General features: G+C 40.9%; 1 protein-coding gene across 1 annotated transcript in view; it reads left to right on the forward strand.

Moving 5' to 3' along the window:
- The window catches only part of Nhlrc2 (NHL repeat containing 2), a 58,256-nt gene that overhangs the window by 21,980 nt on the left and 23,538 nt on the right, over positions 1-12,738 (forward strand). The window contains exons 4-5 of the mRNA XM_038350007.1: positions 4,776-4,897; positions 6,582-6,711. Of these exons, the coding sequence (XP_038205935.1) occupies positions 4,776-4,897; positions 6,582-6,711 (252 nt within the window). The remainder of the gene's footprint in view (positions 1-4,775; positions 4,898-6,581; positions 6,712-12,738) is intronic.

Consider the following 12,738-nt stretch of genomic DNA (forward strand, 5'->3'; position numbering starts at 1 on the left):
CAGAACAAACAAAACCCAGAAGCTCCTTGTCAAAAGGAGGAAATCATTAAGTTATATGGTCTTTAGGTATATTTGTGTGTTCCATCCTGTTTTTTTAAATAAAAATGTCACATTTGTTTACTCATGGAAATATGCCAAAATTTTAGGTCAATGATGTTTTAAGTAGAAGTTTCATGTTTTCTTCTCTAACAAGATACTATTCATATAGTTTTCAAGACAGGAACTCAGGACAGTAACCAAGAAACTCGGTATTTAGATTATAAAGTAAACAGGCTAGGATTTGTACATAATTTTATTTTTCTCTTGTTTCGTCCTTAAGAACTAAAAGCATGCATCTGGGTCCCTCCCCTTTCCATGAGAGTACAGGCCATCTCATTCCATATCTCTCTGCCTCTGGTTTCCATCTGCACTGTCTGTCAAAATCTCCTAAGTACATTCAGACTGATCCGCTTATCTGGGCTGAACTGACTGACACACAACAAATTAGTCAGGGGAGGGGTCGTGTCCTTACCACCAATCCCATCTCATGGCCTAGGAAACATTTTACATATGAAGTAGATCAGCTGCCCCTGAGCCGTTGCTCATTGCAGTATGCCAAGTATTCTCATCTTTTATGTCAGCTGAGGATGTGTTGTTTTGTGGAGCTTTTTTGTTCGTGCTACTTGTTATTTTTACTTGGAATAGGCAGTTATGAGAATTGTTGCTTGAAAATGTCTTGAACTTTACTAGTCTATGGGTCTTGGTGTGTGTGGTATGTGTACATGCTCATGTGAGTCCGTATGCTGTGTGTCCCCTCGAGTGCTCTCCACCTGATCTTTTGAAACAGGGTCCCCCAGTGAACCTGAAGCTCGTTGGTTTGGCCAGGCTTGCTGACCACTGAACTCTAGAGATGGCCTTGCTTTGGCCTCTAACCACCCCCTCCCCCACTGTGTTGCTGCTGCTGCTCTTGTTATTGTTTTAAAATAGGGTCTAACTATGAAGTCCTAGGTGGCCTGGAACTTTCTTTGTAGACCAGACTGGCCTCAACTCATACAAATTCACCTTCTTCTGGCATTAGGAGTATGTATAACCATGCCCGGCTTTTGTGTATGCTGGGCGATCCAAATGCAGATCTTCATGGTTGTATAGCAGGCACATTACCAGCTGAACCTTCTTCTCACCCAGATTTTAATTTGTTATAACATTCAAAATGGTGTAGGTCTTCTTTCTTAAGATATAGGGTCTCACTCTGCAGCCCTGGCTGTCCTGAAACTCTCTAGGTAGCTCAGTCTGTTCTGGACTCACAGAGATGCATCCACCTGCCTCTGCTTCTTAAATCGAGATTAAAGGCATGTGCTGCCATACCCATCCCAACAGTGTTCTTTGTTAACAGACAACATCAGCAAATGGTGTTCTCGAGTGTGCCTCAAAGAATACTGCCGTGTCCTGACATACTCTTTGACTGGTGGGTTTTAGACAGAGTCTCTGCCTCTGGCTCAGTCTGGCCTGGAACTCACTGTGTCCCAGACTCTCCTTGAATTCATAGGAGACCTCCTGCCTGCAGTGTGCTAAGATTTATAAGCATAAGCCACCACACCCACCTAGTATTATTTCTTATATTTGTGACTTATTGTGTGTTGGAGAGTAGAAGGGTGCTGTGTGTCCTGGCATAGAGGTCAGGGGATGCCGTTGGTCATGTCAGGAGTAGCAGGTGGCAACTCAAGTTCAAAGTGTCAGCCCACCAGGAAGAATGCCCTGATAGTCAGTCTCCATTAGACAAGGCCCCAAGACCCCAGACCTCAGAATGTCTTTTGCCCCTGCTGTGCCTTTACATGTTTGCTACCAGGATCTTTCTCTGGTATCTGGCATGGTGTGAATGGAAGTGGGGAGACCCCAAATGCCTGTAATGTAGTGTGTTTATCTCATGGAAACATCCTGTTCTTCTGGGCATTTTTACCTGTGGATTACTGTGAAGATAATTTCTTCCTAGCTGATAATAATACTGTCTAATTGACAATAGTGTTAGTTTATACAGAGTTTTGATGAATAAAAATAAATGCAAGGAAATGTTACACAGCCAAGGCCTATGAGTTTCACCTTAGGAGCTGCATAGATTGTAACTCAAGTTAATGATTAAAAAAAGCAATTGAAGCTGGGCAGTGGTAGCTCACACCTTTAATCCCAGCACTCGGGAGGCAGAGGCAGGCAGATCTCTGTGAGTTCGAGGCCAGCCTCGTCTACAAGAGCTAGTTCCAGGACAGGCTCCAAAGCTACAGAGAAACCCTGTCTCAAAAAAACAAAAGAAAAAAGAAAAACAATTGAGTTCCCAGGAGCCAGACTGGCTCTAATTCTCTTAATGCTGAGAGATGCAGTCACAGGCTTCGGTGTGCACCATTAGCTGAAACAAAACCTTAAAACAACTCCAGGTTGGATCAGATGTTTTGATAATAGCTTTGAGATGAAAAGCCCTGGAGTTCACAAGGACACATAGCTGGGGTCAAAAATACAAAGCAGCCCAGTTGTTACTAGCTGATGTACTTTCCTTGCTAGGGTTGGTTAATGACCAAAGATGATGACTAATTCCTTACACCTATTTCTTCAATCTCCTGATATAGAAAAAACTTTTGAGAGTGGGTATGTGCCCTAAAGATTTAAAGTAGAGCTGAGTGATTCTTTTTTATGTATAAAAGTTTAGGTGTATGATTCTTTTAAGATTTCTTATAAGATTACCTTTCAAGATAAGTAATAAAGTGATTGGCCCTCTCTTTGTAACTGCAAAACCTAGCCTGCCAGTAAAAGACCTGACGAGAATAATAGCTTACTTACCACATGGTTAATTTATAACAAGTTGCTTGGATATGAATGTATATGGGATGTTGGGATAATTTGGTTTTCACCTGTAATATGTAAAATGTTTAATTATGTAAGGGATATGGAAAACATGCTATCTTTTTACTGTTGATTTTGTATTCATTATAATCATTCGCTTAAAAAAGAGAATGTAACCACACTGTAATTTTTTTTATTGCCTGAAAGATTTTGCTGGGGTATATAAGCTGTAAGGATAAGGATAAAGGTAGAGTTAAAAATGGGCTAGAGGAAAACATAAAGAATGAGAGGGTTAGAAGGAACTAGAAGGAAAATATCAAGAAAGAGAGAAGGAAATCACCAGGAAAATCAAGAATAGAGAATGCAAAAGAAGACTAAGGAAAAGTCTGAAGGAAACCTTCAAGGGAGAATGTGAGTGTCTTTTTCCCTAGCCCCCTGACAGAAAAGTCCAGTATGTGCTGACGCTGTGGGTTCCCTTGAGCCCATGCCATCTGGAGGCTTCCCTGCCCCACCAGCAGCAGTAAGGGGAGCCGGTTCTCTCTTCCCACAGAATGGGCCAGAGGATCAGGCTTGGGTTGTCGGGCTTGGGAAGTTCTTTTCCTTGTGAAGCCAGCTTGCCAGTCCCCAGCTGAGTTTTTAAAAAGATTTCTTTGGTCACATGTTTCCAAGAACTACTGATTTCACATGACTTAACAGATTTTGTTGGTGGTGGTATAGTCAGCTTTCGCAGGCACTTCACTCTGGCAGTGTCTCCAGGATATTCCAGGTTGCAGATCTGAAGGGACTGCATAGAGCTCTTCTCCTATCTCTTACTTTTTCTGCAATCTCTTGAGGTTAACAACAATAATAGTGTTATTGGTAGTGGTGAGTGGTGGCCTGCCACATGCCTGCTTCGTTCTGAGCATGCTGCCTGCATTTCCTCATTTTCACTCCTGTAAGGCTGTGAATCTGGGCATTGCTAGTTCTGCTTTACAGAAGTGGCTACTGACCTATAGACTTTGGTTGTGTATTGCCGTGTCAGACTGTCCCTCCTTGGAGCTATGGTGTTCCAAAACCTGAGAATGTTGCGTGACTTTAGAACAGGGAAGCAGGGATAAGAAGGAGTGTCCCCCTGGGCTCTTGACTCAGGAAGACTGGTGGCTCTCGAGCTATAGTACTGTTTACAGCAGTTTTGAGCGTGAGGATTTTTCTAGGGAAGGAGTGTTTTATTGCCAAAGGAGTCTATTGTCCAAATTGTTTTTAAAATATCATTCCTTTGGGGGCTGGAGAGATGACCCAGCGGTTTAGAGCACTTGTTCTTGCAGAGGGCCTGGTTTCCATTCCCAGCATCCACATAGCAATTCACAACCATCTGTAATTCCAGTTCCAGGAGATCTGATGACCTCCTCTGATCTGTGGGTACCAGGCACACATATGTGCTTATACATATGTGCAGGCAAACATACACACGTAAAATAAACCTTTTTTAATCCTTCTTTTAACTACTGATAAGTTAGTTATTTTTAACTTTCTAGTCTAGGAAGCAGGTATTTAAAATGCTTTTTAAATTATTTTCTTCTGCTATATTCTACCCAGAATAGACATACAGCAAAATAGAGGGAAGTAGCAAACATCTTCATTTTTCTATGTGTGTGATGTTTTGCCTGCACATATGCCTGTGCACTTGTATGCAGTGCCCTCTAAGGTGGGAGGAGGGCAGCATCTCCCTGAGACTGGTTAGCTAGCTGTGAGCTGCCATGTGGGTGCTGGTTGTTGAGTCCAGTCCTCTGGAAGAGCAGCCAGCACTCTTAACTGCTGAATCATCTCTCCAGCCCCATTACTCAATTTTTAGATAGAAATACTGAAATGATTTATTTTTAAAAATTTCAGCATTAAATAGTTTTTTAAAATTATTTATTTGGAGGATGTTACTTAGAAGTTGCTTTTTATTGTGAAAAAAACGGTCTCACGGCTATCTTGTCTTTTAGGACCTAATCCTGGAAGAAAAGACGGAATGTTTTCAGAGTCATCTTTTAATTCTCCACAGGGTGTAGCTATCGTGAATAATGCCATCTATGTGGCCGATACTGAAAACCACCTTATAAGAAAGGTAATTTTCAATTTTAAGTTAAAATTTTAATAGTTCCAGTCAAGAAGCTCGGATGTTGATCAGGTGTCCAGGGTCATTGTTGGTTAGCAAGTATTTACCCAGACTGTGTAATGATATCCACTGTGAGGTATATCCTGATAAAAGCAATGCATTTTCTTTGCTACTGAGTAGGACTTGGCCTATTAAAATGTTCAGTAGATATTTGTTATTAACAAATTATACATACATTTAGTGAAACATTTTTTATGTATTTATTTTTATAAATATACATTGTGACTTAAAGAACTAAAGTGGAGTTTTTTTAAGTCTAGGAAACTTTCTAGACATTTGAATATGATAATATATTATTTATTGATATAGTTAGGGGGAATATTTATTATTTAGTACATTCTCTTTTTAGGCAGCTCTGTTAATATCATTGTTCAAAGGTTGCAGGAAAATGATGCAGTTTTAATTACTGAGCTCTTCTGAATAATTGCGGAGTTATCCTATAGTTTTGTCCTAGCTGTCCGATCATTCTGGGCGGTAGTGAGAGGACGAGTCAGCACGGCAGAAGTGCTTGTCCTTAGTTAGCTGTGCCCCATTCCCCTGCTTCACAACTTGGTGATTTCCAAGTACTGGACGAGATGCTATTCAAATGCCTGTTTATTGAAGTAGAATGATCACAAAAGGAGTAGATTTCCTAAACTCAGTGTGCATTCTGTCACAGGACAGTGTCTGCAAAGACAGGAGAGCAACTGTTTCTTCCATTCTTTTCTCACAGAAATAGTTACTGCATTTTAATTTGAAGACCTCGTTTGCAGGTGTCTTCTAAGTTCATTACCCTCTTACATTCTCTCACACAAACATTGCTCTTTTGTCTAGAACAATTTCTTGATTAACCTATAGGGTGGTTTGGGTGTTGTTTTTGTTGTTGTTTGTTTGTTTGTTTTGGTTTTTGAGACAAGGTTTCTCTGTGTAAGAACCCTGGCTGTCCTGGAACTCACTCTGTAGACGAGGCTGGCCTGGAACAGAGATCTGCCCGCCTTTGCCTTCCTAATGCTCGGGTTAAAGGCGTGCACCACTGCCGCCTGGCCAATTTATAGATTATATTGTCTTTTCACACTTCCCTTGCCATTCCCTCACACAAGCAAACCATAGATAGCCATTTTGATATGCTTTTCTGCATGGGATCCTGAAAAGCCTCACTGTCCTGTGGTCGTGATTGTCTTAATGACTTTATTGTGCTACACATCAAAAAGACCACCCAAGTAAGTTAGAACTCACTTGTTTGTAATCAGTTTAACAGGTTTTACAGTCATAACTTTAAGTTGTTTTAGAATTTTTCAGCTCCCAATTAAGAGTTGTCACACAAAGATGATTGCCATCCCCAGCGCTAGGATCAACTTTCTGTCTCTCGATAGCCCTTCCTGACCTCTCACACATTAGAATTCTGTGAGGGATGGTTTCTTCTTCAGTCTTGCTTGATGTTGTACAGTTCATCCATGAGGTAGCATGTTGGGACTTCATTCCCTTCTATTACTAGGAAATGGGAGGAATAGTTGCGTGTATTTAAGTGACAAGTCTGCTGTAATTACTCTTTAAAACATTGTGTTTCAAATATTTTGTGTGTTCTATTAGAATTATTCACATATTGAAAGCAAAGTAACATGTATTGAATAAAGGCTTTCTGAATTTTTTATAGATCGACCTAGACACTGAGAAGGTGAGCACTGTAGCTGGCATTGGCGTTCAAGGGACAGATACAGAGGGGGGAGAGAGAGGAGAGAAGCAGCCCATCAGCTCCCCTTGGGATGTCGTGGTCGGAACCTCAGGTACAAGAGCTTAGCCACTGATGCCAGGAACGTCTGCTAATAAAAATAAGATCTGATATTTCCAAAATTCTTTTTCTGTTATGCAGGGGCAGCACACACCTTTAATCCCAGCACTCAGAAGTCAGAGACAGGTGGATCTCTGAGTTCAAGGTCAACCTGGTCTATAGAGTTCTAGGACAGCCAGGGCTGTACAGAGAAACCCTGTCTTGAGGAGAAAAAAAATTATTTTCTAACTTTTTTAATTAAAAATATTCTTGAAATGATCATTTGGGTTACTTATGTAGCTTCTTTTATACATTTGTATTATGGTTTGGAACTTACTGCTGGTGTAAAGCAGAGGCAGCCATAGGAATGCCCGTTCTGCATGGTGGTCGTGGTGGTGGTGCACACCTTTAATCCCAGCACTTGGGAGGCAAAGGTGGAAGGATCTCTGTGAGCTCAAGGCCAACCTGGTCTACAGAGGAAGTTCTAGGATAGGATCCAAAGATACAGAGAAACCCTGTTTTGAGCCCCCCCCCCATAAAGAAGAATGACCTGTTCTATATAGCATTATATTTTACCAAAAACAATTAGCTGACTCACTCTCGGATCAGGCTCAGTACACAATAAATTCTAATTTAAAGACTCATCTAATCTGCATCTTTAACTGTTGTAGGTCTAAATATTTTTAAATTGATGGAATTATGGTTTCAGGAACTACAAAGATTATCCACGAGCGCCATATCACTTAACAATATCTTCGCTTACTTTAGTTGAAAAAGAAACTGAGCTATCAAAGAGGAAGCTAGCTTACCTTTTTCATTAAAAAAATCCCAAATATTGAAATAGGATAGCATCTTTTGAGTAATAAAATATTACCCTAATGAGTTAGGCAGATGCTGATAATAAACGAGCCATGCTGTCTTTGTGGTCTGTGTTACCCATATCAATATATCAATATCAGATATCAATAGCAGAAATGCCAGGATTCTTGTCATTGATCCTCAGCAGTGCTGAGATGGCTGTTAGCTACATGCCTAAGATCAAACGTAGAGAAAGTAAAATACATTGGAAATAGAATTTGAAACTAAGTGGTTCATGTGATCATATTTGCTTATTTGAATGACTTTGTGTTGAGGATACTTGCCTTGCTTTTGCCATGCTAGTACCATCTCTCAAGAGAGGGAAAAGTCTATGCTTTATACGTAAAATTAATAGCCAGTATTTAAATAGTGATGTTCGTATTTGCCACTTTATATCTTCTGTATCTATTAGTAATTAACACAATAATGCTATGCTAGGAAGACTCGTCAAACCTAATCCCTTATTTCTTCCGCACAAATAGTGTTGCAAATGAGTCACCTAAGCCTGAGCTGACCTGGGCTTCTCTCAAGCTGCGTCTTGAGTCTACAATCTGGTTTGTGTGGTTTATGTAGCATGTTTGATTTTAACAGAAGGTAAACAACCTAAGAAGACAAACTACAACATACATATCGTAAGATTTTGCTCATATTCTATCTACTTTGTAAACAGAATTCACCTTCATTTCTCAGCTACCCAGACCCAAATAACCACACTTTTTTTACAGCACTGCTTGGCCAACAGCTTAAGCGTATTCCTACCTAGCTCTTATATCTTAAATTAGCCCATTTCTATTAATCTGTGTATTGCCACGAGGCTGTGACCTACCAGAAAGGTTCTGGCATATTTCTCCTTCAGCAGCTATACATGGCATCTACCTGATTCCACCTTTTTTCCTCCGCTATCTCTGCTTGGATTTCCTGCCTTGCTATATTCTGCCCTGCCCATAGACCAAAGTAGCTTCTTTATGAACCAGTGGAAATAAAACATATTCACGGCATATAGAGTACTTGCCTGCTGTTACTAGAACAGGGCCTGGGAATTGAGATTTGTCATACGTTAAGAGTGCTGCTTGCTGCTCTTCTGAAGGACCTGTGCACTCACTCATGTTGGTGTTCACAACCACCTATAACTCTAGCTCCAGGGCATCTGAGAGTAAAACAGAAGCACAAGGCACACAAGCTAGTTCCAAGTTGGAAGACAGGGATGTATACTTGACCGCTGTGAGACTGTCTATGGGAAGGATGTAGACACAGATGGGCAAAGAACCAGAAATGTGCAACTTATATCATGTCTACCAGAATTTCATCGCTTGAAATCACAGTGCACTTAACTAAGGTAAATTACATAATGGCCAAGGAGTATTTTGAGTTTTATCCAGGCTAAAAGCTTTTCAATTGTACTTCGTGGTGTGGTGTTGCTGGTTGTGTATCTTTGTATTAAAAATATACCCCTCTTCTCCCTAAGAAAAATTCTAACTATTGACAGGTATTCTGTTAGGTTCTAAGTCAAGTGACATGCCATTTGAGATATGCATTTTTATTAACCCTAGTTTTCAATTCTGCTTTAGCTCAGCTCATAGCTCTGCCTTTAACTTAGTTCTGGACACATTTTGTGGTCGTTTGAATGAGAATGACTCCATAGGCTCACACTTGAGTGTCTGATCCCTTAAGAACACTGAGAGCATCATCCACTCCAGAAAATGCTTCTTCTTAAGTTCTTTCTAATGTTTTAAAAAAAATTATAGTTTCCTTATATTTTATGTAATTCATGAATGTGAGAAGACAGAATTATCAGAAAGAAAACATGAGAAATGGGCTAGCTTGTAATATCTTTAAATAGTGGATTCTGTGTGGTGCACGTGCATGGAACACAACTACCCAGCATCATGGACAAGTGTCAGGAGTCCGAGGAAGAGGCCTCCACTGGGTTTCCTGAAGCAATGGAGATACACAGTGGAGATACAGCCACACAGATGTAAATTTAAAAAGAAGAAAATGAGGGGCTGGAGAGATGGCTCAGCGGTTAAGAGCATTGACTGCTCTTCCAAAAGTCTTGAGTTCAATTCCCAGCAACCCCATGGTGGCTCACAACCATCTATAATGGGGTCTGGTGCCCTCTTCTGACCTTCAGGCATACATGCAGAGAGAATATTGTATACATAATAAATAAATAAATATTTTTTTAAAAAAAACAATTTCTGCACTAATGACTTCCAGAAAGAATAGTGGACATGTGACCGTAGAGGGTGCTTGGGGTCTTCACATGATGCTCGTTCTCAGGTTTCACTTGCAGTGCATATGGAATTAGTTACTTAAACTTTCTGTATTACATTTGTTTCTCTGTGTGATGTATCTAATTAAAAGTTAAACAGTAAAGAAAAAAAGAGGTAAGAAAAAAGAATGAAAAGTAACAAAGACAGATACAGTTGAATTTGTACTTGACCAAGAATCTCAGCTAGTGGGGCTGGAGAGATGGCTCAGTGGTTAAGAGTGCTGCCTGCTCTTCCAAAGGTCCTGAGTTCAATTCCCAACAACCACATGGTGGCTCACAACCATGTGTAATGGGGTATGGTGCCCTCTTCTGGCCTTCAGGCATACATGCAGAACATAATTAATTAATTAATTAATTAATTTAAAAAAAGAATCTCAGCTAGTAAACAGCATACCTCAAGGAGACATTAAGAAATAGACTTTAAATGCCTGCTAATTCTAAATATATATGTAATTTGTAAATATGTGTATTTTTGAATAGTGCCTGTGCATTTGACCTAATTATACAACTGCTACAATAAAGTAGAAATAATTAACAAAGTGAATTTTACAAAAGTAAATTTCATCTTAGCACGTTACTACAACCTAATTCTCTGTGTGCTGCTGATGTCTGTGATGGGCTCATCTTTTAGCAGCCGTTTACTATGATTCCACTAGGGGCAGACCACATGGGGTGGGTTTCCTGTGGGTCAGAACCCTGCCAATGCTGAGCACTTCCTATGGTCCCGGGTTCAGAAGCCTTTATAGAAAGGACAGTGTGCTTGAGTCCCATCAGCCTCCTCTGACTCTAATCAGCGTTTCTATATACAAACCCAGCTGTCTTACCTCACCTATAATGGTTAGAATCCAGCGCAAGTGTGCTCAGCTAATGGTCTGTAGACAAAATGTATTTTGGCCTTTACATACTGAGATATATCACATGACATCCATTAATGTTCTATAAAATACCAGTAAATATTTTGTTTTAAATATAATCCAATGATGCAGGCATGTTTAAAGGGATAAATTTTATGCATTGTGGCCAGTGCACTTTTTATTTTGAAAAACAGCTGTATCTTTATATCTAAAATTTGACAGAGATTCTTTTTATATACAGTGATTTCATTGAAAAAAATTTTTACATACAATATGCTCTAATCATGCTTTCCCCTGTCCTGACTCCTAGGTCCTCCCCATCATCCCAATTCCTCCTAGTCTTCTTCATCACCCTAACTCCTCCTACGTCCTCCCTATCATCCCAGCTTTACCTCCTTTCTTCTTCTTTCTTTAAAAAAACAAACAGGTTAACAAACCACAAGAAACCCACACCACACATACATACACAAACAAAACCTCCACAAAAATCAGAAACCATAGTATTCAAGCAAAGACCAATAAGACCAAAAGAAAACAGTCCCAAACAAAGCAAAACAAGACATGAAAAGTCTACAAAAGAATGGCTGAGTTTATTTGTGTTGATTACCTACTGCTAGGCCTGGGGCCCATCCTAAAGTGTGGTTAGTATACCCAATGAGACTCCATTGGAGAAAACTAAGTTTTCTTTAGCAAGCGTCAGTTGCAGATAGCCTCCTGCTTAGTGGTGGGCGCTCCGTATCCATTTCCCCGTCTTAGTGCTGGGACCCCATCTGTCTTGAACTAATATGAGCCCTGTGCTGCCATTTTCTCTGAATTCATCTGTCCATCTGTCCTGTTGTGTCTGGAGGACCCTCCTTCCTTGGAGGCTTCCACCACCACCACCACCACCACCACCACCACCACCCCCCACCCCAGTCTGTAAAAGCTTTCCACTTCCTCCTATACAGAGATCCCTGGGGCCACAGGGAGGCTTTCATAAAGATTTCCTGTTTAGGACCGAGTGCTCCAAAGTCTCTCCCACTGCATTGTCCAGGGTTAGTACCCTGCTCCTGTAGGAGGAAGCTCCTCTATGAGAAGATTCTTAAACTATCTCATTTCAGGTTAATGAGGTAAAATTTACAAATGCAAATTTTGTTCTTACTATGTAAAACTGTGATTTCTGATAAATGCGTATACTCATGTCACTATGACCACAGTCAAGATAAGGGTGCTGCATCATCCCAGAAAAGTTCCCATGCCATTTGCTCAGTCTCCCCACGTCACCACACCCAGTCTAGCCTCTGGCAGCAGTGGTCCGTGCTTCCCCAATACAGCGCTCTGTGTCTGCTTTTTCCACTGAGCTAACACTGCCAAGGTCCTGCCTGCTCTGGTTTGCTGTTTGCTGTTAAGAAGCAGTCCAGTGCGTGGCTCCTCACAGGCCCTTTGGTGGCTCTGGTCGCTGGGAGCTGTAATACAGTAACCCTTTCACTAACATTTGTGCTCCCTGTTGTTGGTGGTCATGATGCATTTGCTTCTCTGGGTAAATGCGTAGAAGTGAAATTGATTGCTGTTGCTTTCCAGAGTGGCTGTTTTCTTCAGTCCCAAGTGTGTGCTTAAAGCTGTTTCTTCCGCCTGTAGGACTTTGCTTAAATTTCTCTTAACAAAGCTGTGCTGATTTCTTGTGTTTTTCTGTGCTGAGAAAATGGTTAGCCTTCATTTCAGAAGGTAGTTCTACTTCACAGGTAAGTGTGGGCTGAGCTTGCATAGTTGCTGAGCAGTTTGCTCTACTTTTTGCACTTGGTCTTTTGTTTGTAAGGGATGTGTTTTCTCTGTTTTGAGGCCTCTGCTTTTGGTCTTCAGCAGGTTGGCTGTTAGCCCTGAGTTAGCCCACTGGACTGCTGTGGTGTGGTCCCTCCCTTCTTCAGTAGTTTGGTGCCCTTGATTCTTTCCTAGGAACCCTGCTATCTGCACATCCTCACTTTGTGTTCCTTTCTGACTTGGTAGACATGCAGCTGCTCAGGTCAGATGCCTCGGCCTTCTGTCCCAGAGCCTTTGCACTTTCTCTTCCTCTCTGCTTGTC

The sequence above is a fragment of the Arvicola amphibius genome, chromosome 1, assembly GCF_903992535.2.
Source record: "Arvicola amphibius chromosome 1, mArvAmp1.2, whole genome shotgun sequence".
NCBI classification, from domain to species: domain Eukaryota; kingdom Metazoa; phylum Chordata; class Mammalia; order Rodentia; family Cricetidae; genus Arvicola; species Arvicola amphibius.